General features: G+C 44.4%; 1 protein-coding gene across 1 annotated transcript in view; it reads left to right on the top strand.

Annotated features, from left to right (window-relative positions):
- grm8a (glutamate receptor, metabotropic 8a) overlaps positions 1–27,500 on the top strand; it is a gene marked incomplete at its 5' end in the record, with an annotated part of 198,618 nt that overhangs the window by 74,860 nt on the left and 96,258 nt on the right. The window contains one exon of the mRNA XM_080538362.1: positions 3,563–3,779. Coding sequence (XP_080394488.1) covers positions 3,563–3,779 — 217 coding nt within the window. The remainder of the gene's footprint in view (positions 1–3,562; positions 3,780–27,500) is intronic.

Genomic DNA, 27,500 nt, shown 5'->3' with positions numbered 1-27,500 from the left:
GGAGGTCGATAAGAAAGTTACGGTGTGTAGGCATTGTGCCACGCGGAAATCTTATGAGGCAGCCAATACGTCAAGCATGGCCACACATTTAACGCGACATCACCCTGGTGTGTTGATGACGGGGGGCAAGGAAAATGTTGTTTTTATTTTTAAAAATATATGTTTTGTGTTGATCCGAAAAATGATCCGATCCGTGACTCAAAATCCGTGACACGATCCGATCCGTGAGTTAGGTGATCCGTTACACCCCTAGTAGCAGCAGTATAGTAGTAGCAGTACAGTAGTAGCAGTAGCAGTAGCAGCAGTATAGTACAGTAGCAGCAGTATAGTAGCAGCAGTATAGTACAGTAGCAGCAGTATAGTAGTAGCAGTATAGTAGTAGCAGTAGCAGTAGTAGCAGTAGCAGCAGCAGTATAGTGCAGTAGCAGCACGTCTATGTTGCAGCAATGTACAGTAGAGTGATTTATCTCTCCTCTTTTCTCTCTGAGGGCTCGTAAATGTCTCCCATACTGTCGTCCTGTCCTGCCTTCTCTCTCTCTCGCTCTCTCTCTCTCTCTCTCTCTCTTCCCCTCCTCCTCCTGCACTCTACCTGGATCTCCCATGTGGAAGACACAAGAGTCTACTTTTGATCTAAGAGGACATATCCTCAAGGTCCAAGGGTGACGAGCTGACGTTTATGTCTCAGGCAGAGCTACCTCATCACAAGAGCGTCATTCCAAATCACCTCCATCACATCATACTCCCCTCACTCTCAATCTCTATGATGTATGTTGTGTGTTGTGTCTCGTGTCTCTTGTCTTTCGTGTAAGCGATATGTTTGCTGCCTTCTTGGCCAGGGCTGACAGGATGTAAACGAGATGTAAATCTCAATGTGACTCAACAGGATAAATAACTGAAACAAACAGCCGTGACCTTTTGCATAGGGCACAGAACTTTAACGAATGAGAGAGAGCTCGAACAGATTACGTATTAATTTGTTGTTGTTTTTCCGATAAAAAACAATTACAAGGCCACTCTGTGTGATGAGCTGGTTCAGATTGGCCTTCAGTTCTGCCAGTATAGCTTTGATAATAGGTTTATGCATAACAGATTCTTTTGTCTGCAGATATGATCCCCCCAGAACCTATTCATTTGGAGACTGGGTTGGTGTGGGTGTGCGTGCGTGTGTGTGTGCATTCGTGTGTGCGTGTGTGTGTGTGTACACTGCGGACCTGCACTTTAAACTGAGTGTGATGTCTAATTAAGGTGATACATTCCCCCCCTGACAGTAAAAGTCTCAGAGAAGCCATCAGAGAGGACGGTTATTTCATCAGGCTTGATTGAAAATGCATATTCATTAGAGGGGAAATGGAATTAGGGGGGTTTCACGGTGTAATCGTCTTCCCCAGCGATATTGTGAATCCTTAATTTCCTTCTACGCTCGCTCCAACTCTCCTTTGAAAACGGCTGCTCCCCGTCTAACCCGCGTGCATTAATGACTTAGCAGGGAGACGCGCGAAAAAAACACGAAGATATCACAAGTTATTAAAACACAAGTTATGTAGTCAGTAGCTACTGTACAGTAACCTACCAGTGTCACACAGCATCAATCAAAATGGATTCATGACTTGAGAATGAGCTGTATTTTATACTCTTACGAAAAAAAGGTCTTCCAAAAGGGCTTTTTCTTCTGCTCCCTGTAGGAGAACCCTTTGAAGAAACCCTTACGGATTCCATGCAGAACCGTTTTGGATTCCATTTAGAACCTTTATATGGAAAGGGTTCTCTGTGGAACTCATCAGGGTTATATTTTGAGCCCAAAAAGGTTCTTCAAATGGTTCTCCCACAGAGACAGTGGAAGACTCCTTTATGTTTCTCGGAAGCAACCCTTTTTTCTTTTTTTATCTCAGAGTGTAGCTTTGTCTTTGAGGTCACAATAATGTGTACACTATCAGGCGACACTGTGTTTATACAACCCGTTACTATCCGCTGTGGCCATGGCTCTTCTACCCCTTAAATCTCAGCCCGTTAGTTCTCAGTATCTTAGAGTCAGGAAATAATATCAAAGTGTTAAGCTTCCCCGGGTCACTGGGTCAGTATCTCATAGCGCTGGTACGGAGAATAATCATTTTCATATTTCATATCCATGAGATGCATCCTGCTCCTTTGAGATGAATATCGGGACATTTAAATGTAGCGGAGGATAATAAGAGAGAATTTTACTCCTAGACTAGGTTTCCATCCCAGCCTGTTTTGATATCTTTATTTGTGTATCACCTACCATATGCATTATTCATTATGCATCTCTCTAAGGCTAAACTTTATGAAAGTTTGCATTGAAAAAAACATTTTTTTGGAATGAATGAACTCACCTAAAGTTCACTGAAGATGCTAAAAATAAATCTACTACAGACATTCCATATTAGTCGATGGAACGTCTGTGAAGTGAGTGTGCTTGTGCTTCTCTATCGGAAATCAAAGATCTCTGCAGGGCTTCTCCTTGGACCAAATCCTCAGATGTGTAGATGCAAAAAATTTCCATTTCTGACGAGCGGATGAGACGCTGACTGATGGGCTTGATGATCAACATTAACCACACACACGCACGCACGCACGCACACACACACACACACACACACACACTCACACACTCACACAGTTCATCTACAATGCCTCCACCCCCTATCTATTGATTGTGCTGTGTTCAGCTATAAGTGTCATTTGTACAGTATTTACACGTGTGTGTGTGTGTGTGTGTGGGTGTGGGTGTTTGAGAGAGAGAGAGAGAGAGAGAGAGAGAGAGAGAGAGAGTGAGAATGAAATAGACAGAGAGGGACGTGACCTGCCTCTATGTCTTGGCGCTGTGATGTGATTGGCAGCTCCTCCTCTCGCTCCCAGAATGCCAATGAGGCAGCCATAGGGTCTGTGTGGATGTGTGTGTGTGTGTGTGTGAGTGTGTGAGAGAGAGAGCGCCAGCCCAGCCCATAAGACATTTCATAGCCGTCCCTCTCTCTTCCTGCCTCTCCCTCCTGAGAAATCAATCTGTCAGTCAGCCCTCCCACAGCCAGAGTCTATTATCCCGCCCCCTCACTGGCAACCCTCTCAGCCTGCCTGGCACTAGGGTGAAACTACCCCTTAACATTGATCTGAGGTCAGTTTGGTAGTTTGGTGTACACCTCCCTTAAAATTGTTAAGGTCAGAATTGGAAAAGGTTAATCTGATCCTGGATCTGTGACTGAGGACTCCTGTGTGTGTAGTAAACATGAGGCTGGAGGATGACCTTTCTAGTGTCGTATATCTACTTTTAATCCATCTCTCCCCTCCTCCTCTCATCCCCCCATCATCGTCTGTAGACTGTCAATTGTTCTCCTCTCCCATGACTCATTCCCCTCTTCTACTCCCTCAGGTCAGCCGCACACACGCACACACACACACACACACACACACACACACACAGAGCATACTAATACAGTATGCATCCATTGCTCCAAGAGCTCAGAGAAAACACTTGGGCTAGGACTTTTCCTCTCCTCCCTATGAACTCATCCCCCTCTCCTTCCTTCTCCTCTCTCTCTCTCTGTAGATCCCTCAGATCAGTTATGCCTCCACGGCCCCGGAGCTCAGCGACAACACTCGCTACGACTTCTTCTCCCGCGTGGTCCCTCCGGACTCCTACCAGGCGCAGGCCATGATGGACATCGTCACGGCGATGGGCTGGAACTACGTGTCCACGCTGGCGTCGGAGGGGAACTATGGGGAGAGCGGCGTGGAGGCCTTCGTACAGATCTCCCGGGAAACAGGTACGTCAGCACCCGGACTATGAGAGTTTATGTGATGTCATCAGTATCGGACAGTGATGTCATTTATGTCCAGACTCTTCAGGAAGTATCTTTTTCAGTTTTTGCATCGGGAAGGTGGATGGAACAGATGATGGGTTTGTTGCTCGTGGTTAAAAAGGACACCCAGACACATGTTTTTTTTAGGCTTCAGTGCCCCCTGCTGAGCTGGAGGGTAAACTACAGACAACAACAGTGTATAGTTATTTCTTGACTATTTTGGATATCTCACTTCTGTGTTTTGATCTCTATGGGATTAGGAGCATCAGTGGCTGAGTAGATGTCAGTCTTGTATCTCTCGTCTTTTGAAAAACACGAGGGGGGTTGACAGTCAGCCAAAGATTGACAGTGTAAAAGACGCGTTTAATCAAATGAACACCCCTAGCGGTTTCTTCTAGCTTATGTGGATTTGTTGACATGGTTTTGCATCTCAGGTCTGCGGGGAAATTACCTTCTATTCCCATCCCTCATATAAGAGAAGTCTTGTACCAAAAGTCATTAACTGCATTGGGGGAAAGAGTATCATTTGAGCCAGAGCTTCCATCTATGCTACACCCTTAGAGAAAAAAGGTTCTATCTAAAAAAACACGAAGGGTTCTTTTGCTGTCCCTGTGATAGAACCCTTTGGAGAACCAAAATAGTTCTTCAAAGGGTTCTCCCACAGGGACAACCAAATAACCCTTATGGAACCCTTTTTTCGAAGAGTGAACCGGGGGTAGTGGTGGTCTAGTGGATAGTGAGTTGGACTTGTGATCGGAAGGTTGTGAGTTCAAATCCCGCCTGAAGCCACACCACTACTAGTGTGCCCTTGGGTAAGGCACTTAGCCCTCAGTTACTCCAGGGGGAATGTCCCTGTAATTCGTAATTGTAAGTCGCTTTGGATAAAAGCGTCTGCTAAATGGCAAAATTATAATTAATTATAATTATAAAATTAAACTGCTATTTGTCTGGTGAACCGCTGAGTGTGTGGTGTGCTGTGCTACATTAGCTGAAGCTAGCAGTGGTGACAGTGACAGTAGATGTTGACGTGGCTGGAGGACAGGAGGGCTGTTATGGATGGAGATGGGGGCTGTTATGGATGGGGGTTGCACTCCCCAGTGCGGCCCCTAGGTGTCTCCCTCGGGCCGTCCACCGACGTCAATCCCCTGCACCTGTGTGCCGTCGTCACTGATGCTTCATGTACCCTCCCTTACCTTCACTCCCCGCTGAGTCTTCACCGTTTGTCGGTCGCATCGTGAACGCAAGCTACTGCGATACTGTTTTCGAGACCCCGTTCACCCCTTTTATTTTCGAACCTCGGGTCCGTGTTTGTATCCTGTTTCTGGGCTGCACTTCCTTAAGTAAAGATCCTTTTGTTCGGTACCGCTACCTAGTTGTCTGCCTCACTCACTCGGGTCCACTTACTGTACCGTCACGTTACCGGGGACAGATCAACAGAGCAACGTCAGCTACTTCTGGAGCTGCCGTCTCTCCCTTCACAACACGGTGGGAATAATACCCTGTCGACTCGGTACCTCAGGCAGATGGTAACACGGCAAAAACACGACGACGCTAGCAGCAGCCTGGTTGTTGTGATGAGAGATGTTTTCTGGGTGTCTGGGTCCTGTCACATTTCCAAAAAGTAGTCCCCCATGTCAGTGTCTACTGATTGTGCTGTGTTTAGCTATAAATATGTACAGTATTATCACGTACTGTATGTGTAAATGAGTTTGTGTGTGTGTTTGTGCATGTGTTTGTTGTGTGTTTGTGTTTGTGCATGTGTGTGTGTGTGTGTGTGTGTGTGTGATAGAGAGAGAGAGAGAGAGAGACTCAAAGACTCCAAAATGTAATCATGGCCCAAATGTACACACACAGTGCCTGTACTACATGCTGGGAACACATATTGTCATGCACACACAGCTCTACTGTACGCACACACACACATGCACACACGCATGTTCACGCACGCACACACACCAGGGTTTCCGTTAACCGGTAATTCCCGGACATTGTCCGGTATTTTTTTTTGAAGTCCGACAAATTGAAAACTCGTCGGACATAAATGTCCGGTGAAAATAATTCCCTCTAAGCACAATTTGAATACAATTCGCTAAAGTTCACATTCTGATTCCTTCTATTTTAAAAAAGACGAATATATAGGCTATGTATTTATTTTATTATGATATGATTTGACACCGGCATGATGATGACTCCTAATGTGTAGGCTGCCTATGCGAAACAGCGGTTGTTTCCGGTGTGCGCTATAACTCGTGCACAATCGAGTCGAGGCAGAGAGGAGGATAGCGATGTTTCTCTCTGTGATAGTGTGATTATGCAAGCCTTTTCTGAAAGGGATGAGAACCCGATTGTTTCAGCTTCTCCCAGGGAGAAAGTGGTAGAGTTACCATCCTCCCCGAGTCCTACCATACCATCCGCTGACAGCCTATCTCTGCCTGTAACCGGCGAGCGATTGCGTGTCGCTCAAGTAGCTGATCAGTCATTAAACAAATGTTTTTTACATGCAGCTAGTGAGGAATCTGAAATAGGGGGCAACGTAGTTTATTTCCTTAACGATGGGATATTAATGCGTAAATGGTCTCCTCCTAATGCAAATGGTTGTGAGTGGAATACTGTAAAACAAGTGGTTGTGCCTGTGGGTTATAGACAACAGGTGTTATCTGTAGCACATGAGAGCCAGTGGTCAGGACATTTAGGTATAACTAAAACTTATCAGCTGATATTGAAACATTTCTTTTGGCCCGGACTGAAGGCGGATGTTGCCAAGCACTGCCGCTGTTGCCATACTTGTCAGATGGCGGGTAAGCCTAATCAATCCATTCCACCCGCACCATTGCATCCCATTCCTGCTATAGGGGAGCCATTTGAACGTGTAATAATTGATTGTGTTGGACCTTTGCCTAGGACTAAAAGTGGAAGTCAGTATTTGCTCACTATTATGTGCGCTGCTACTCGTTTTCCCGAAGCTGTTCCGTTGCGTAACATATCAGCCAGCTCAGTGGTGAAAGCTTTAACAACGTTTTTTTCCACATTCGGTCTTCCTCTTGTTATACAATCTGACCAGGGCACTAACTTTCAGTCTAAGCTTTTCAAACAAGCCCTAAGAACGTTAGGGGTACGATGTCACGCCAGAAGCCTACATGCTTGCACTGTTCAATAAAATGTTATACATCTAGACATTGTGGTATTTCTTTATATACGTATCCCAGCCTGCCTATTGTTTCTCAATAAACAGTTATGTTCTCCTCATTGACATACTCCCGAGTCCGATTAAGTATGATTTGACAGGCAGCTAAACGAAATGCCTTCCCAACCAGCGAGACCTGGTTATAGAAATGACATTGTTTTATTGATAAAAAAAAGGGTAAAACTGGAAAGAGAAAATAGAAAACTCACATTAATCCCAAACAATTTAACAAACTTCAGTTAACGTAATGTGGAGTCTGTTCATTGATCGATGCTGTCTGTTCAGTTCCCAGTGAGGCGCCCGTTCAGCGCTGGACATAATGGCATAGCGCGCATGCGAATCATGTTATATTATTATATATTATATAGCTCGCATCTAATCGTATCGGATGAGAAATAGACATTAAATGGCATATATAGGCCGCTACACAACAGTAATCACCGCGACAAACAGCTATAAAATTTTTTTTTTTTTTTTTTTTTTTTTTTTTTTTTATATTTTAATATGATGACCGGAATATATCACGTTTGTCCGGTAAATCGAAATCTTCCCGGACACGATGTCCGGCGGCAATTTTTTCTAACGGAAACCCTGACACACACACAGACACACACACACACACACACACACACATATACACACACACACACAGTTTGATGGCTGACCTTTGACCTGACCCCTGACCCCTGTGCTGACCCCTATACATCTGTCTGAACAATGGTGTCTTAGTGTCTGGTTTTCCTCATCTGGAAAATATAGCAAATTATAAATTGCTAGACTTTTCATAGTACAGAACATCCAGTGAGTCACGTACTGTATGTGTAAATGAGCTTGTGTGTGTGTTTGTGCATGTGTGTGTGTGTGAGAGAGAGAGAGAGAGAGAGAGAGAGAGAGAGAGAGAGAGAGAGAGAGAGAGAGAGAGAGAGAGAGAGAGAGAGAGAGAGAGAGAGAGAGAGAGAGAGAGAGAGAGAGAGAGAGAGAGAGAGAGAGAGAGAGAGAGAGAGAGAGAGAGAGAGAGAGAGAGAGAGAGAGAGAGAGAGAGAGAGAGAGAGAGAGAGAGAGAGAGACAAAGACTCTACACTCAAAATGTAATCATGGCCCAAATTGACACACACACACACACAGTGCCTGTACTACGTGCTTGGAACACACATTGTCATGCACACACAGCTCTACTGTACACACACACACGCACACACGCATGTTCACACACACACACACACACACACACACACACACACACACACACACACAGTTTGATGGATGACCTTTGACCTGACCCCTGACCCCTGTGCTGACCCCTGTACATATGTCTGAACAATGGTGTCTTAGTGTCTGGTTTTTCTCATCTGGAAAATATTGCAAATTATAAATTGCTCGACTTTTCATAGTACATCATCATCCAGTGAGTGAAGACATCTGAAGACATTCTGTAGATTTCTTACTTGTTTCTACAAATAGAGATGTTCCACGGCCACAGTATCCACAGTATCCACAGTATCCACTCAGAGACAGTCACACACGGGGCAGTAGGGGACTTGTAGTGTGAACATGAGTCTACAGTGGAGTGGGCACTGGGAGACTGGGTCTAGCACAATAGAAGATGTCAGTGAACCAAACCCAGTAGCAGGGGCGACTCTTAATGAGATGCTACTAGGACAGAACACAGCTGGTATGTTGCAAATACACTCTTAGAAAAAAGACTCCTAAAAAAGGTTCTTTAGCTGTCACTGTGGGAGGACCCTTTTGAAAGCAGGGGTGCAAACTTGTCACCTTTCTGCTAAATTAGACATTTTTTACCTCAGAATAGGTCATCCATGTGAATTGGATGGGGTTATTTTTGATGATGCACGAGCTAACTAATCTTCCTGTCTGCTAGCTAACTAATCTTCCTGTCTGCTAGCTAACTAATCTTCCTGTCTGCTAGCTAACTAATCTTCCTGTCTGCTAAACTCTGCTGCTGTTGAAATAACTTTTTGCTTCAGGCAGCTAGGTGGTCAGGGTCAGGGCTGCTGCTACTTACACACGCATCATTGATAGACCACCGTTAGTGCTAGCGATACCCCCCCCCCCCCCTCCACCATTAGTGCTAGCGATACTCCCCCCCCCCCCCGTCTAAATGTTCTCCTCAAAGGTTAGCTGCGCATTGATCATTTTCTTAGTTTTCAGGCAAAAAAAACAACCTGTGAAAGAACCCTTTGGGTTCCATTTAGAACCATTACCAGTTCTAAATAGAACATGTGACTCTGAGTGGACACTCACTGGGAGTGGCCCATAGATGAACCGTGTGTGTGTGTGGGCATGTGGCCATGTGTCTCTCTCTCTGGAGTGATATTAATGAAGAGGGGCTGACAGAGAGGAGAAGTGGGCAGGAACAAGAGATGGGAGGAAGAGAGGAGTGGAGGAGAGAGAGAGAGAGAGAGAGCAAGAGAGGAGGGGAAAAGCAGCAGAATGGAACCACGGAGGAAGCCTTGTGGGTGTCATCAGAGCGTAATAACAGGTGTCCTAATGGGGGGCCTTGATTGCACACTCAGCCTCCACTGCTTTGCAAACCCTCCATCTCCTGGGCCCCAGTGATTGAATTATAATCTGATTATTACGTGAAGGAATTATTATTATTACATCTGCTGCCTTTGCTCCCTCCTGCATGCTGATAGGAAGCGTCTGCATTAATTGCTGTTTAATTGCCCAGTTTTGTTCAGAGTACAAAGTGATTGTGTGTGTGTGTGTGTGTGTGTGTGTGCGTGTGTGTATGTATGTATGTATGTATGTATGTATGCGTGTGTGTGTGTGTGTATGTGTGTGTGTGTGAGCGTGCGTGCGTGCGTGTGTGTGTGTGCGTGCGTGCGTGAGCGTGAGCGTGAGCGTGAGCGTGTGCGTGTGCGTGTGTGTGTGGAGGATAAACACAGTGCCTGTGAAACACCCCCTCCAGGCACATTCTAAATGTTAATACCATGTGGTGTCAAACACTGCTGCCCTTCATTAATAATGTCAGGAACAATATAGCTGTTCTAACAGGAGGAGGGGGTGTGTCCATTTTAGGTAGCAGCTTCTTCTTGTGGGTGTGTGAGAGAGAGAAGACGCTGAAAACAAGATAGAAAATAAATACAACTGCTCATAGTGACAGTAGTAAGTTATATGCTGAGAGAGAGAGAGAGAGAGAGAGAGAGAGAGAGAGAGAGATCCAGATGTGAGGACTCTCTGCTCCTCCAGCTATAGTGAGAGAGGTGGATTACAGCAGAGGATTCACACACACACACACACACACACACACACACACACACACACAAACACACCCACCCACACACAAGAGCGCACATGCACACGAAAAGGTAAAAGCCAAATGGGAAAGTCAATAGGCATGCAACAATGGCCACCATGTTTCAGTGTTACAGTGTCTGTCTAGTGGAAGTACCAATCCCAGCCTCCTCTCTGCTCAGCCTCCTGTAACAACCCTCATAAATCCCTCTCAGATTGACCTTTGTTTTTAATTCCCTCATTAACCTTTGATTATTGGATTAATATGATTCACATTTTATGAATTAAACTAAAATGAGACGTATCCAAGAAGCAGATAAGTGAAAATGACTGAAAAAAAGAAAAATGACTGTAAACAAGCACGTCAACAAGAGGTCAACCTTGGGAGCCATCTTCTCTGAGCTCGTTCCATGTGACTGGTGTTTATGGTGTGATGTAGTGTGTGTGTGTGTGGGAGGGGGGGGGGGGGGGGTTGTTAGTGTGTTTGTTTATGTAGTGGGAGGCATAGTTTACTAGGATATGCATTCCCTGCCTTGGTCAGCTCAGTGTGTGTTCCTGGGCCTGGCATGTTATGGACCCTGGAGGACTGCTAGCAGCAAAGCTCACACCTACTCAGACAGACTAGATCAGTGTCAGATAACCACGCCACTGACCACACTGCAACTGACCAGTCTGTGTGTGTGTGTGTGTGTGTGTGTGTGTGTGTGTGTGTGTGTGCGCGTGCGCGTGTGCGTGTGCGTGTGCGTGTGCGTGTGCGTGTGCGTGTGTGCGTGTGTGCGTGTGTGCGTGTGTGTGTGCGTGCGAGAGGTGGAAAATAACAAATAACAACCACTCACATTACTGTCATTCTGTCCATTTTCTAAGGATTTGTATTTTTGAAAGTCTGTAATTCTACTTATGTTAAGTCCTATTCACACAGGACTAGTTTTATCTGGTGACCTCAGGTCATTTGTAATAATTATGGCGCTCATCTGTGTTCTTAATCCCGTGCAAATCCGTCATGTCCGTAAACATTTCTGTAAAAATTCTCCTGCCCTATTTGGCTGATTCTGGAGGTCCTGGGATGATAGTAGTCCAGCACGAATCGGCATGTCGGTAATTTGGGATGAGTTTGTTATCTCCTCCCCTTTTTTTGCTGTGTGTTCGAATACTAACCAATGCATATTGCGCTTGTTGTTCATGAAGCGGATGTTACACAGAGCCATGACATCATATCCGTAAATTCCAGTAAAACTCAGACTTTGCTTGTCCGGCACGAATGTGCCATACGAAACACAGACGTCGGGGTGGGGAATTTCTCAATTAAATGTATGTCACCACATAAAACTAGTCCCGTGCGAATAGTGCTTTAGAGTATGTTCTGAATAAAGTATTCTACTTCTCTGTAGAAGTAGAATACAATGATATTCATAGCAAGCATAGCAAGCATAGCAAGCAGTGCAAAAGCTCAACGTCTCCAATCATACTGTGTTTAATAGCCACCACCGTGCCTAACCAGGTCAATCAAATCAAACTGGGCCCATTTAATTAAATGATAATGAAATGCAAAAATCAAGGTCAAGTTTTCATTTCACCGAAATGAACGGTAGGATGCTTAAGCACTTTTTTAATAAGGTACTTTTTCACTCTTAACTTAAGTTGTCTTGTCGACTGGAACTTTTACTTTGACTTCGAGTGAAATGTCACTGAGGTAACAGTACTTCTACTTTGAGTAGGATATTTCAGTCCTCTTGAGTCCACCTCTGGACTCTTTCCATGTCTTGTCGTTAGAGCAGCTGGACGACCTGAAGTATCCCTGGATCAGGAGTTGAAAAACACGACACACACTGGCGCGTCCTCTGGCTGGTGTCCTAGGTCAGCTCAGTGTGTGTTCCTGAGAGGACTGCTGGCAGCGAAGCCGACACCTTTTCAGACAGACTAGATCAGTGTCAGATAACCACACGACTGACCAGACCTCAACAACATCTGCCTCGTGTGCGTCGTGTGTCGATGTGTGTGTGTGTGTGTCTGGTCACGTGTAACCTGATCAGTAAACCTCTTTGGCTTGACGAGGGGCCACGCCCTGGCCCGAAACCCTGTCGCTCTCGTCCCTGAGTGTTTTTCACATTCCATCGAGCTGGGTAATCACTTTCTGGGCTCTAACGGTACATCCCTGTCACCCAACACGGCTACTTTTGACTCTGTGAGTTTCACTTGACAGAACCAGAGAGCTGCATCCCCTCTCCCCTGTGTAAGTGTAAACCTGTTTATGTGTTCTGACATCACTCCTCAGCCTCCTGCCACACTCACAGAGGACCAGGAAAACCTCTTGTGACAGGAGGATGCTGCTTTGTATGCTAGAAGGCGGAAGAGATGTCGAAACACATGATTATGACGGATTATGTGACTTGGCTTGGAAAGCCAAAAAGTACCAGAGAAAACATTTCCAGGCGTTTCCAGACGTTTCCAGACAGCGCCAGATAGCACCAGACAGGTCCTGTTGGTGACAAGTGTCAGTTCCTCCTGACTAGCCCTGCTGTCAGTGGGTGTCATGTCTAGGAGGAGACATGCCGTTCATCACTGCAAGGGGCTGATGAGAGAGAGAGAGAGAGAGGGCATGCTGCTGTTCCTAATGAGCACACTCTCACACACGCACGCACGCACGCGCGCACGCGTGCACACACACACACACACACACACACACATGCGCATCCACACACACACACACACACACACACGCGCGCACACACACACGCACACCTACACACACTCACATCCTCATCTACTTCTGGCTTCGTTCCCCCCTGCTGAGTGCTGGTCAGAGCAGGGGGACCAGAGCCAATTGGAGAGGCGACGCCTGGTTGGAGCAGCCCAGATGAACACTGTCCTGAGTCAATTACCCACTCCTGGAGCCCTGCTGCGGGGCCAGACTAACCAGGCCTCTCTCTCTTCTACTCCATCTATGCCCAGTCCAGCTCCAGTATGCCCAGTCCCTGCCCAGTCCCTGCCCAGTCCCTGCCCAGTCCAGTCCAGTCCATTCCAGTCCATTCCAGTCCATTCCAGTCCAGTCCAGTCCCAGTCCACGCCAGCCTATCCCATCCCAGCCATACCTAAAGGGTTGAAGCCATTGTAGTGGATTTAGCCAAATCCTGTTTGTGACGCCAATTCTGTAGTGGATTTAATCTGGTTTCTTCTCTATTGATATTGAATATTGAACTCAAGGAGATTGATCAACTTAGCTTGAAGCCTTTTATTGATAAAGTGACATGAGAGCAGTCTAGATCCAAAATCCAGAGGCTCCGAGCCCCCTCCTTCTCTGAGCACAGCCCTTATATACAGTACAACGTCGACACTCTTTATGAGATCACTAATCTTGGCAAACAAATGGGGTGACAGGAAACTAGACTTTAGTAAGTGCGCAACAAATCATTGGCACGGTCCCCAGGCAGACTGAATTGTTAGCTACGATTTCCCAGAATGTAGATACAGACTTCAATTCTCAGTGTATTTGATATAAAACTACAACACCATAAAATCAACACCCAGGTGACTTTCCTCACATTAAACCAGGCTGTTGTTCTCCCTGTGGGGCTGAGGAGAGGAGGGGAGAGGAGAAATATTTGCCCAGGAGGCCAGTATCGCTCCGCTATGCTCTGCAGGGTTCACAGTCAAAGACCTCATCTCCCCATGTAAGCCACCAGGGGATTAGAGAATGACATTTACATAGCTACCGCCACGGACCGCCCGCTTAGTCACTGACTTGGAACAGCCCCCCCCCCCCCGCGCGCCCCACCACCACCCCAGAAACGCAGCTAAACCGGCACAGAGGAATTCAAAGCACCAACGAAAACAAGAACAAATTCAATGAAAACATTACATTTAATCATTCAATCAATCAATCACGTTCCTCCTTGGTGATTGATGTACACCACCAGAGGTGTTAGGACGTTGAAACGCTTCGTCGATAGGGGGCGGGGGTAGCAGAGTTTTCGGTTGAGGAGTACGGACCTCCGTTAAATTGACGGCGATGTGCTAAATCGATGGCGGTGGATAGATCATATTTTTTACAGGATCCAGAGAACTGAGGCTATTCATAAAACATTCGGGGCTAGAGCCCCAAGCATAAGGACAACACTGTACTCCACTGTGGACGTATTTTTCCGCTCCGGCCAGGACAAGATGTCCCTGCAGGAACAGGAGGAAGTGCTTGAAGTGTAGACCTCGAGCTTAGGTTGATGTGACCTGCTAGGAAACAGTGCTCCGTCATAAGTGGGCAAACCCTAATGCAAACATTGACCCAGCAGAAAAAGGTGGATAATCTGAGTTTGACACAGGTTTACCCTCATGACTTTGACCCCCCCCCCCCCCCCCCCCCGCCCCCCCCCCCCCGTCCCACCGCCATGTCCCGCCCAATCACAAATCTCATCTGTGGGTAAATAAAACCACGTAGAGCTACATTGTGCCGCTGTCTCTGTGTGGGTCTGGGCCACATCGGTGCTGCCGCGGTAGCTGGAGGAATATTCCTCTGACGTGAGGAGAGGAGAGGATCCAGAGGGGGCGGCGTCTGGTGATTTATGACGGGTGAGGCGGGAGCTTATCGCTGGAGCTGTAGGAGGAATATCCTTAACTGTCAACTATGTCCCCTGGGTGGCTTTACCTCCTAGATCCTCGTCCTTGATTATGGCTTGCACAGATCAAGGGTAGAGACTGATGCAATTCATCATGGTCTCTCTCTCAGAGAGGAGTCCTCTCAGAGGAGCACAGAGGCTGGGCTCGGGAGAAGAAGAAAAAAGAACATTGAACGGCGGCATTTTGTAAACAATTAACGTTGCGTTTCTGTTTTTTTCGTTTTCTTTTCAAGGTGAACGTTGTTGTTTGTCGGTGTCCCCAACTTAATAAAGAACCGGAAATATTTTTACACGAGTGTGACAGCACGCCCCCCCCTCCCCCTCCCCTAATTATCCCTGTAGGGGACCACTTAGAACAACGTTTTTTGCGTCCCGTGTTGAAACCTACAGGGAAACATTAAGAACCTTTATTTCTATTTCGGTTCCTCTGCGTTCTCCATAGAGGCAGCCTGATTTCCCCAAAGCCGTAGTTAGATTCCAGCCGTCTAGATATGGAGGGTTTCATGCTCAGTGCTTCAGTGGTTTGCTGACAGTGCAGTGCCTTACCAACTCCCCATAGACCAAGGGGGATCAACCACAGGCATCAGCCCCCCCTAGACACCCCCCCCCCCCCCCCCTCTCCCGGCGCTTCACACTTTCTGCACAGGCAGAAACACTTACAGTTGAATGTATAAACACCAAACTCAGGGAAAGTTTACCGGCATGCTTCTCTCCCCCTGCCCCGCGGTGACCTGGTCATCTGGCCCGTGTCCGTGTCTGGTCCTCCACTCCTCGGAGCGACGGGGCGAAATAATAACCTACAGTTCATCTCATCTCATCTCTGCAAGGCAATTTCAACACTACCCCTGTAGAAGCGTGTGTGCGTGTGTGCATGTGCGTGTGCGTATGTGTATGTGTATGTGTATGTGTGTGTGTGCGTGTGCGTGTGCGTGTGAGTGTGCGTGTGTGTGCGCGTGCGTGTGTGTGTGTGTGCACGTGGGTTGGTGTAGGTGTGTGGGTGTGTCGATATCTGTGTACATTTGTGTGTGTGTCCTTTAATATTTGTTGTTTGTGTGTGTGTGTGTGTGTGTGTGTGTGTGTGTGTGTGAGAGGGAGAGAGAGAGAGAGAGAGAGTGTTGCACAGCATGTGAATCTGCCTGCACGGCTTAAAAGCACTTTAAAGTCTCCACTTTTCTGCTCCAGTAATTTTAGCTTTACTCCGGGCGGCAGAAAGCATCTTTAGAGAGGGGTCACAAAGGTCATGGTTAAAATAAATTGCAAAGCCAATGGCGGTATTATTGTTTGATAAAGAATACAGAAGTCAGAATAGACTGTGGAGCTGAAAGGCTGCGGAAGTCAGATCTGGCTTTATGAAAGAACCTGTCAGTCTACCCAAACTGCAGGAAACAGAAGGTTCTCGGATAAAGGTCTGTTCACGAATAGACAGTAAACAAACATCCACACACAAATAGAACTTTCTGGTAGTTGGAGGTGCGGGGGAGTGGGGGGGGCGGGGGGTGATGATAGTTTCACTGCTCTTAATTGCAGGGAGGAATGTACAGTGATATCCGATTTCTATCAATATAAAATAGATGATCTGTTAGACTATTGTACTGTGTAACTGAGGAAATATCGACTGGGCTTAATTTGAGATTTTTCTTTTAAGGGCAGGAGTACACAGGCAGAGGACTCAAATGCACGACTCAGAGACCAAGAACTTGAATCAAAAAGAATAGTTTTTACTTTTCAAAGCAAGGTTCGGTACACAGGTAGACAGGTAAAGAGAAGGCAGGTAATCCGATAAAGAGTAGGCAAAAGACAAGGTCAAGAACAATAGCAGCCTTGAAGCTGGGAATTCAAAGTAACACTAGGATAGAATTCTGGTACGTTTGGCACAACGGACAAAGACGAATTGGTGCAGAGATAGGGGAACACACAGGAGAGGGAAGGATGATAAGGGACAGGTGACACCAATCAGGGCGGGGTAGACATCAGGCGGGAAACACACAAGGGCAGGAAGTGAAGTGTCTGAAACAAGAGACAAGGGGAGTATAACAAATAAAACAGGAAACAATGAATGAATAACATGAAACAAAGTCAAACCTAAACTAGGGAACAGGGCAAGATGTAACATAAGCCTGTTTTTCTGTTGCAAGATGTTTATGGATGTTACTAATGGAAATTAGTGAATTTTGAACAACATTGCGTCTCTTTATGTTGATATTCTGCCTTTTAACTAAAAAAACTGACATTAAAAACACATTTTAAATGAATTTCGACATCTGGAAAAGGTCAATGAGCAAAATAGAAAAAAAAAGTTTGATGTTTAGTTAATGTTAATTGCAAATGTATTGCGGCAGGGCTACACATCTACAAAAACAAGTCATTAGGGAAACTGAATCTCGAATTAACGCTGCAATACTGGCTAATGAACGAAGATCTAAATAAATTGGAATTTGTTCTATCAATGATTAAAAGCAAGCTAGGACAGCTAAAGGATAAAGAAAAACAACAACAACATGCATTTGAAGTCTGCTCATTCAGTCACTGTCTTTGGAGGGAACCTGGGAGTTTTACCGTGACCATGTGATCTGAAAAGGGGAAACTCCGGTCCATAGTTTATAGCCTATAACCTTATATATGACAATTGAAAGTATTGAAGCACTAGCCTTTGGTAGCCAGAGCCATAAACAATAGATTTTCAAACAGTGGTGGGTAGGGTTCTCACCTGGGTCTTCAACATGGAAGACAAAATGAAGCTTCCATTGTTAGACCAGAAGATTACTCCCTACTTTTTTGAACTGAATAGGCCACTAGATTTAACTTAACAAGCAGTAAAATACCGGAGGACAACTTTTCATTTGGCGATGCCAGATTACACTTTTCTTTTTTTTCCGTTCTTTTTTTTAAAGGTATTACCGGTGTAGCAGGTATATCGGTTTGAAAGTTCTGATACCGGCACAAAGTATAATAGATATACTATATTCTGCCAGTAACGTGCAGTGAGGTCATTGGCTGGGTAGGCAGTGAGCTATTTTAAAAAAAATCATGCGATTAACGCAGCAGCCAGACTTCAAATGGCATAGCGCATACTATAAAGGCAATCAATAGCCCTTATATCTTTTAACGCAGGCTCAAAACTCACTTCTTCAAGAAGTAGGTCTACTACCAGAATCCTCCCTGCACCTATTGTATTGTTAGTTTGCTATTCTTCTCTATGCTATTGCTATTGCTATATTGCTATACTGTATTTTTAGTTTGCTATTCTTCATTTTGCCTCAAAAAAGCAGTACACTCCTACGTTAAATGCAATTATTGTAAGTCGCTTTGAATAAAAGCGTCGGCTAAATGACTGTAATGTAGGCTAATATACTATACTAAAGTCAATCACATAGCCCATATATACTATACTATCAAATAGCTGGTCAAAAATGTCAAATGTATTGTTATCTCATAACTACACATAGCGTAGCGCAACAGCCTGTATGGCATTGCCTACATTCACCTAGAACCGCGGCGCGAACAGCAGAGGATGCCGCTACGGCAAGCCAAACGAAAACTATCAATCATGCTGTCGGAAGCAGCGTGGGACGGTGCCTCAACGTCCACCAATGAAGACAATGTGAGAACAGACTACGCATGCGCAAACCTACGAAACCGTTGGTCTGTCACTTCGCATAGCACAGAAGCACAAGCACAGTCTGCCTCAGCCTCTGGGAGCAAACTCTCCTGGTGCCAGGGCATGCATTATATTTTTAAAACAACACATTTTACATCATTTATTTTTATTTTAACAACATATTAACACATTAAAGTTAAGAATAATGAGTAAAATAAATAAAAAAAAAAAATTTTTTGAGATAAAAAAATAATAAAAAAATATTTTAAAAAGACTGATATTCTTTTTCTTTCTTAAATGCCTGGGTGAGGCACTGCCTACCCTGCCTCACCTGACTGCACGCCACTGTATTCTGCATATGACTCATACAGTAGGCATAAGTGTACAGACACTTCCCAGAGATTCTGCCCTCTTTGCCAACTCAGACCAGACTGATATATGGATATCGAGACACTAATGTGTCAGAGTTCCTCCACCTGGCAGGCCAGCCAGCCGAGAGCAGATGTCTGAGCTTCAGTGTAAGTGTTATCTCTCAGCCAGACTCTAATGAATCTCACCCAGCCAGCTTCTCACACATACACGCACACACACTCACGCACGCACGCACACACACACACACACACACACATGCACGCACAAACTGATAGATGGAGTGCCAGCGAGGCCTGATTAGCCAGGTCTGAAAGGCCCCAGAATTACAGCTCTTTCACCATGTCAGTTGCTTTGTATCTCAGTGACAACGATCCCTGTCTGACTGGAGAGAGAGAGAGAGAGAGAGAAAGAGAGAGAGAGAGAGAGAGAGAGAGAGAGAGACTGACTGACTCACTCCTGCTTTGTTGTGCTGAGGTGTTGAACATTGACAAGCAGTGAGGATGTTGAGCCATGGCTGTCTGCTTGGCTGTCTGCTTGCAGACCGTTAACTAAAGTACTGTAGCCACTCCGTAGCCAGGCCTGAACAAAACTGACAATCTCACTTCTCAAACTGGCGGAGGAGCGGGGGCCCACTAAAGCGGGGTACACACATAAGGAATTTCTGCGATTTCAGCGATTTTCGGATGTCTGAAAACAACAGAAAACGCCCGGTTATCAGATGGCTCTTAACATTTTCCTATAACAGAATCCTGGGGTGTGAGGTGTGTTAAGAGTCAACTCTCTTCAATTGTGCAATCAACTCTCCCGGCAACCTGCTCGGAAAATGGGCGTGGCCGGCAATCGTAAATGTGAAATGCGTTCAATACTTCTGACCAGAAATCATAGGGTTGCCAGATTGTTTGGTGGAATTAGCGGTTTTAGACTGTGGTTAGGGTGGAAAATGTCATTCCCATCTGGCAACCCTGCTCGCCAATCAAGAAGCGAGCTGACTTCTTCTTTTCATTATTCAGCACGTTATTTGCCCTCTCGCACACGGTTGTCTCGTACAGGTCAGTCAGGGTACTACGTTAGATAATAATAACTTTATTTGTATAGCGCTTTTCCTGCAAACGTTGCGGCTCAAAGTGCTTTAATCATTACATAATCTTAATTTAATTATTTTGTAATTTAAAGGCAATATTAAAAGGATGGGTTCACGCGAGATTTCTGGCTTGGGGAACGAGACTCTAGAGTCCGGAATCTGTCGTTCCCCACGCCCATTTTCCGAGCAGGTTGAGAGTTGATTGAGAGTTGAGAGTTGATTGCACAATTGAAGAGAATTGACTCTTAACACACCTCACACCACAGGATTTTGTTATAGGAAAATGTTAAGATCCATCTGATAACCGGGCGTTTTCTGTCGTTTTCTGTCGTTTTCAGACATCCGAAAATCGGTATGTGTGTACCCCGTATGTGTGTACCCCGCATAAGAGAAGGAAAATAAATATTAATATCCAACAGATTGGGACTGAGTTAAGCGGGGTACACACATAAGGATTTTCAAAATCTTAACCGAAATCTTATCTGAGACAGACCCCACACATGAAGAAACAAAATCTTGGATTGAACAGCCTTGATCGTATTGTGTGTGGTGTGCGCCGATTTCCCCATTTCAGCACCCCACAGACATAAAGATTTTCGTTACGACAGACTCCAGACTCTCTAGAGTCTCGTTCCCCAAGCCAGAAATCTCGCGTGAACCCATCCTTTTAATATTGCCTTTAAATTACAAAATAATTAAATTAAGATTATATAATGATTAAAGCACTTTGAGCCGCAACGTTTGCAGGAAAAGCGCTATACAAATAAAGTTATTATTATTATTATTATTATCTAACGTAGTACCCTGACTGACCTGTACGAGACAACCCTGTGCGACAGGGCAAATAAAGTGCCGAATAACGAAAAGAAGAAGTCAGCTCGCTTCTTGATTGGCTACATTCCATCCATGTTATAGTTGGACTCGCGAGCAGGGTTGCCAGATGGAAATGACATTTTCCACCCTAACCACAGTCTAAAACCGCCAATTCCACCAAACAATCTGACAACCCTATGATTTCTGGTCGTAAGTATTGAACACATTTGACATTTACGATTGCCGGCCACGCCCATTTTCCGAGCAGGTTGTCGGGAGAGATTGACTCTTAACCAGTGTTGCCACAGTTACTTTGAAAAAGTATTCTGATTACTGATTACTGATTACTCCTTTAAAAAGTAATCTAGTTACTTTACTGATTACTTGATTTTAAAAGTAACTAAGTTAGATTACTAGTTACTTTTTTAGTTACTATTGGCAGCTGCCTAGGCACCCGACCCCCCCCCCCCCCCCCCCACCCGCAACATAAAAATGAAAACTGGTTTTGCCAAAACTCACTTTATTTTAACAGTAACTTAAATTACATAATTAAACTTTAAACAATAACTTAAAACAACAAAATAAAGAGTCTTTCTTTGCCTCACCCAACATAAATACTTGTTTTTAAACAATAAAATAAATATAATCTTTATTTAAGTGGGGCTACCCCCCTCAAAACGCAATTTCCCATTTTTCCCCGATTTTGAGATGAGTTGCTCTTTTGCCTCCTAAACATGTTTTCTTTCATATTAGTGACAATACAACGTCGACAAAAACACATTTGGTTGTTTATTTTACTTGATTGTGGTGCATGCGTCCGTAAAATCCTCATAAATTCGCCAAAAGTTAGTAGTTTACGCACAGCGTTACCGAAACGGCTGCTGTCTGAAATACATCAAGCCTGGCCTTGTTTGAAAGATGTGTTTCTTGTGCTCAAAATGGCCGCTTCCAAAATTTACAACGCCCCTTGTATCAGCAACCAATCACTAAAATAGATAGGTTGCATTCTTTTAGAATACGCGATTCTATTGGTTGATGCGAAAATTCTCGAATGTGATTGGTTGTCGTGTCCCATGTGACGCGGAAGGCGGAACTAGCCTCTCCACTCAGCCGTTTAACATTGGCGACCTACTGAACTTTAGGGACACTTTTGGGACACTTCCTATGTAGCCAGGGGAACAGAAAAAGACACACACCATCAGTGGGATGCCAGCTTTCAGACAAAAGTGATTTCAAGTCTCTAGCCCAATGTATCACCAAACAGCGCTCAATTTAGTCAATCACTGTGACCCACCGTTTAACATTGGCGACCTCCTGAACTTTAGGCTCACTTTTGGGACACTTCCTATGTAGCCAGGGGAACAGAAAAAGACACACACCATCAGTGGGATGCCAGCTTTCAGCCAAAAGTGATTTCAGATCTCTAGCCCAATGTATCACCAAACAGCACTCAATTTAGTCACTCACTACCCCTCCCCACTCAGCCGTTTAACATTGGCGACCTCCTGAACTTTAGGCTCACCTTTGGGACACTTCCTATGTAGCCAGGGGAACAGAAAAAGACACACACCATCAGTGGGATGCCAGCTTTCAGACAAAAGTGATTTCAAGTCTCTAGCCCATTGTATGGCCTCCTGTGGCCAGAATTCATAACTCCCCTCCTGAGTGAGCTAGAGGTCTGGTTTTCACAAATGTCGAACATCTTCGGTCGCGCCTAGCAGAAAAAACTCGACAGAGTACGGGTGCCAAGCCCCTTACGAATGACCTCGTCGAAAACGGTGCGTCTCTGCGCCTCGGAACGGCCGCGCTGACCGAAAAGCATTTAAAAATAACTCAAATTCAGGCTTCTCGGCCTAGGCACTTCAGGTCAAAGTACCGCTGCGTCGCAACCGTACGAGCCACAGACGCCGTTCTAATATTTCCTGAATCGGCTCGGGCCCGCCGAACACATATCCGAGCCCCGACTCGGTTGCGGCGCCAGTACCAGGTTCTGTCCCTCTCTCACACACAGGAGAGGCAGATGTGCTCACACACCAGTACCAGGTTCTGTAACTAGGCTTGACACAAGTGTGTGTGTGTGTGTGTGTGTGTGTGTGTGTGTGTGTGTGTGTGTGTGTGTGTGTGTGTGTGTGTGTGTGTGTGTGTGTGTGTGTGTGTGTGTGTGTGTGTGGCTGGCTGGCTGGCTGTAGTTCTGTGTGCTGATTACATGGTGGTGCCAGAGGTTTGTGAGAGAGGGAGACACTTTCTATTCCATAACAGCCACTATTTGTAGCCTGTGTGCATTTCTGTTCAGTTTATGTTATTCAGTTATCAGTCAGGTGTTTAGGATGTTTATTGCTAATGGTTTGATTAGGTTTTGTGTTTGTGAATAGCAGTTTCAAATAAAAATGTTTCATATTTCACAATACAAAACTTTGAGTCTGTTTTCCCGAAAATTTGTTTTTATGTGTTTGTCCACACACTTGTCCACACACAAGGATTTTCCTTGCACCAAAACAGACCAAACTTTCCACATTTCTTCCTATCCATATTCTGCTTCTCTGCACACAAGAGTTTGATGATATATCATTCATAGCCCTGTTTATAGTACATTTTATACCAAAACCATGGCGAAAATAGATTTTTTTATGACTATGGACAGTATTTCCTGATGTATGGGCTGATACGAGGACATAGACACAATCTGCTGTGTGCAAAGTTTGTTTTCTTATGTGTCAACATAAATAAAAAAAAAAAAAAAAAAATTGACAAATATGATGGTGTGAGTGATCCTGGAGATTTGGGTCCAATTAGCATCTAATTTGCATAATAAACATAAACAATAATAAATTCAGAAAACTTGCAATACATTTTTTCATAGTTTTTATGTACATAACAAACTGGGAATGTGTTCATAGTGATATCTATTTTCTTTCTTTTTTTGCCTATTGGCAAAGTCTAGGGGGGGTAGCCTCCCCTTAACAGTAACTAGCAAGGAGGGGTTTCACAAAACCTAAAACCTACCCTGACCATTCAGGCTTTTACCACAGGACAATATTTTCTTGCCAGCACAGAGTGTACAACGAACATTTATGTTCTTGTCATCCTTTGCTGACACAAACTCAAAATAATCCCTATATTTCCAGCTATTTAACGCATATCTCTGTTCTCGCTCCATTATACGCTTCTGTTTACACTGTGCAATCAGCGTGGTGATACACGTGAGCGATTCTGCTGCACCTCGTGTTGAAAACGTGATCACTGACGTCACTCCCCAAGACGCGAGAAAAGCAATAAATGTTTGTTTACTATCGAACATTACAAAGAAATACTGCATTTAGCCTAAGTTATGAGGTAGTAACGCAATAGTAACGCACAGTCACTCGAATAAGTAACTTTAATCAGATTACTGATTTGGAAATAGTATCGCGATAGAATAGTCGTTACTGGGAAAAGTAATCAGATTAGAGTATCGCGATACTTAGTATCGCGTTACCGGCATCACTGCTCTTAACACACCTCACAAAATCGGCCAGAAAATCCTTATGTGTGTACCCAGAGAGAGAGAGAGAGAGAGAGAGAGAGAGAGAGAGAGAGAGAGAGAGAGAGAGAGAGAGAGAGAGAGAGAGAGAGAGAGAGAGAGAGAGAGAGAGAGAGAGAGAGAGAGAGAGAGAGAGAGAGAGAGAGAGAGAGAGAGAGAGAGAGAGAGAGAGAGAGAGAGAGAGAGAGAGAGAGAGAGAGAGAGAGAGAGAGAGAGAGAGAGAGAGAGAGAGAGAGAGAGAGAGAGAGAGAGACTCAGCTGTGTAGTGGGGCAGCCAAGTGAGGTCTGACACACACACACACACACTCATATATATATATATATATGTGTGTGTGTGTGTGTGTGTGTGTCAGTCTCTAAACATAGAGAAATAAACCAAATATATATATAGGTAATAATGTTTCACTTACTTTGCTTCCTGAATTGACTAAATACATTTTAGAATGGAAATTAACCTAACCCTATTAACAACATGGCAGAGTAGAAACACTTATTACATAATAAGATAAACATAGAGAAATAAACCAAATTGGAAAAGAAAACTAACAGATAAGAGATACAAAAACAAATTGTATTATGTTTTTTAAAATCTTGATACAGTCTCTGGGGAGAAAAAAATAATTATTTCTGGTACCCTACATACAAATCTACATACAAATGCCCTGCGGTTCACGCTTAGAACAAACCCAATTATGTAATTCTGTCAGTGGCGCGAATTGACAAATGGAAGGTAATAGGGCTGTGTTTTAAGCACCCAGTCTTACCTAACAGGCAGTCGTAGAGGAAATAGACCCTTGCAAAGATTATAACGATATGCATTTTTCTCTCTCATCTCAACTTCGCCAAATGAAGCTGTGTCACCCCAGTCAGAGCCTTGACAAGTCATTTATTCTCCAGCCCACCAAATCGTATAAAAAAACAGGGATTTAAAAAAAGTTTTCATCATCCTCTAGCTCTCGATTTCTTTCCACTCCTGAAAAACTTTTATTATTCACAAGAGTGATGGGAATTTATGCAGGGTTTAGACACAGGCTTTATAGTTTCCCTTACTTTCTCTTTCCCCTCATCCTTGGTTTTATATGTCTTTTCTGAGGCTGAAAAAATAAATGGTGTGTTTTATGACGGGGGCATTAGGTAAAGCACTTGGGAAGACTGAGTGCGTGTGTGTGTGTGTGTGTGTGTGTGTGTGGGGAAGAGTTGGTCCGTCCGTCAGCATGCCTGTCTTCCCTGGCACGGTTCATGGCTCAGTAGGCCAAAGGTGATTTATACAGCAGTATAGAAGGGATTTATCATGCTAGCCTAGCCTAGCATAGCGTAGCCTAGTAGCTAACGCTCTACCACACTGGAGCCTGTGGAGATATGGCTATCATAGGCCACATCCCCATTCACCTTATAGTGCCCTACTTCCTCATATACAGGAAGGAAACCAGCCCCGGGTTGGACAAGTGCATAGCTTGGCCGATTAGGCTAGCATCTAGCGCTCTCTCTTGATGTCAATCTACGGTTGACCTTCAGATTGATAGAGAGGGTCTACTTCCGCCTGTCTTTGATAGGCTCCTGTCAGGCATTGCTCAAAGAGGGCGGATTATCCCCATTGATTATCCATATATCAGAGCCCATGCAGCTGTACAATCATGATGGTCAAACGGCCAACCAGATTAAGCCAACGAGAGCCATCAATCAGGGACGTCGAACGGCCACTCCAGCAGAACATTATTACTTGAGCAAAAATAATCACATGATTGACTGTCATTACACTAACTTGACACTGGGTACAACTTTTATTAATTATTATTAATTAATTATTATTATTAATCGTTTATTTAACCAGGGTAGTCATATTGAGACAGTAGCCTCTTTTTCAAATAAGCCCTAAAAGAAAAGCAGCACTTAGTTAAAAAAGACACCACATACATTATAAAAGCATACAATATACAACATCAAATAACAACAAACAAGCAACAGAAACAGTGAGCAGACACAGGCTATGAAAAGATAACCTAAACACATTTGCATGTCTAATTCAAAGTCTCTGTAACACACAGTTTAACATCAGCGAGTGGAATGAACATGCTAAGTTTCAACTGTGACACAGTCTGATCATTTTGGTCCGCATGTCGGAAAACCAATCAAAATGTTCGGACTTTTCTTTTGACACACGGAACTACGGAAATACGAATCACAACACAAACTCGCTAGTAAAGCCAAAATACTGCAACGTAATCGATTCAATGAGTAATCCCCACTGCTACCTAGTGAACTATAACCAGGGGTGCACATAACTTTTTGGGGCCAGTGCTAGGGATGCTGCTTGGTGCTCCCCGAGCTCGCGAGTCACGACCCGTCCCACAGGATGGATAAAAAAGGGATACATGGATAACTTATATTAGCAAAACGACATTTATTCATAAATAAAGATGAAAGAACAAATTATTGTGTGCAAAACAAAAGAAACAAATGCAAAATCAAATGACTGCTCTTTAAGCATGAAAGTCTGTCAGACTCCTTTAAACACAATGAAATCAACTGACATCTCTTTAAGCACTAACTGAATGTCTGTTCTTTAAACACAATGAAATCAACTGACATCTCTTTAAGCACTAACTGAATGTCTGTTCTTTAAACACAATGAAATCAACTGACATCTCTTTAAGCACTAACTGAATGTCTGTTCTTTAAACACAATGAAATCAACTGACATCTCTTTAAGCACTGCTCTGTTCTGTAAACACTGAAATCAACTTTTCAACAAAAAGTTACAGCCTAAGCATTTATTTATGGTACAAGCTTAATCATCATCATCACTGCTCTCTTGACTGCTGTTAATACTGTCCTCAATTTCAACCATGGTAGAGGATGTTGTAGGCTATTTTTTTTTTCTAATAGAATTCCCAACCATATTCCCTGGGTCAGGGGTCGAGGTGCGATAATGAAGCTGTAAAACAAACGTCTGAACGTTTGAAAGCTTCAGAGAAAAGAAACGTGTCCCTTGGTGTTGTTTTTCCTTTTAGCGACGAGTCGTTCGGGACTGAATTTTCACGTGGCGGCGTGATAACCGTGCGATACGCGATACACGGAATGAAAGTACGAGTTACGATACTTTCCGAATGTTTTCGTGAGGGGAGTCGCCGTGGTCGTCGTCGGTCGACTGTTGTGATGGATTACTTGTCGGGCCTTCGGCTGAGGGTACGGCAAATAGTTACTTAGTGGGGCTTGCAGTGATGCAGCAGTCAGCAGTTGGATTTTGAGGAA

This window comes from Nansenia antarctica (assembly GCF_963989245.1).
Source record: "Nansenia antarctica genome assembly, chromosome: 8".
NCBI classification, from domain to species: domain Eukaryota; kingdom Metazoa; phylum Chordata; class Actinopteri; order Argentiniformes; family Microstomatidae; genus Nansenia; species Nansenia antarctica.
The sequence above is the reverse complement of the archived record's forward strand: the minus strand, read 5'-3'. Positions and strand labels throughout refer to the sequence as shown.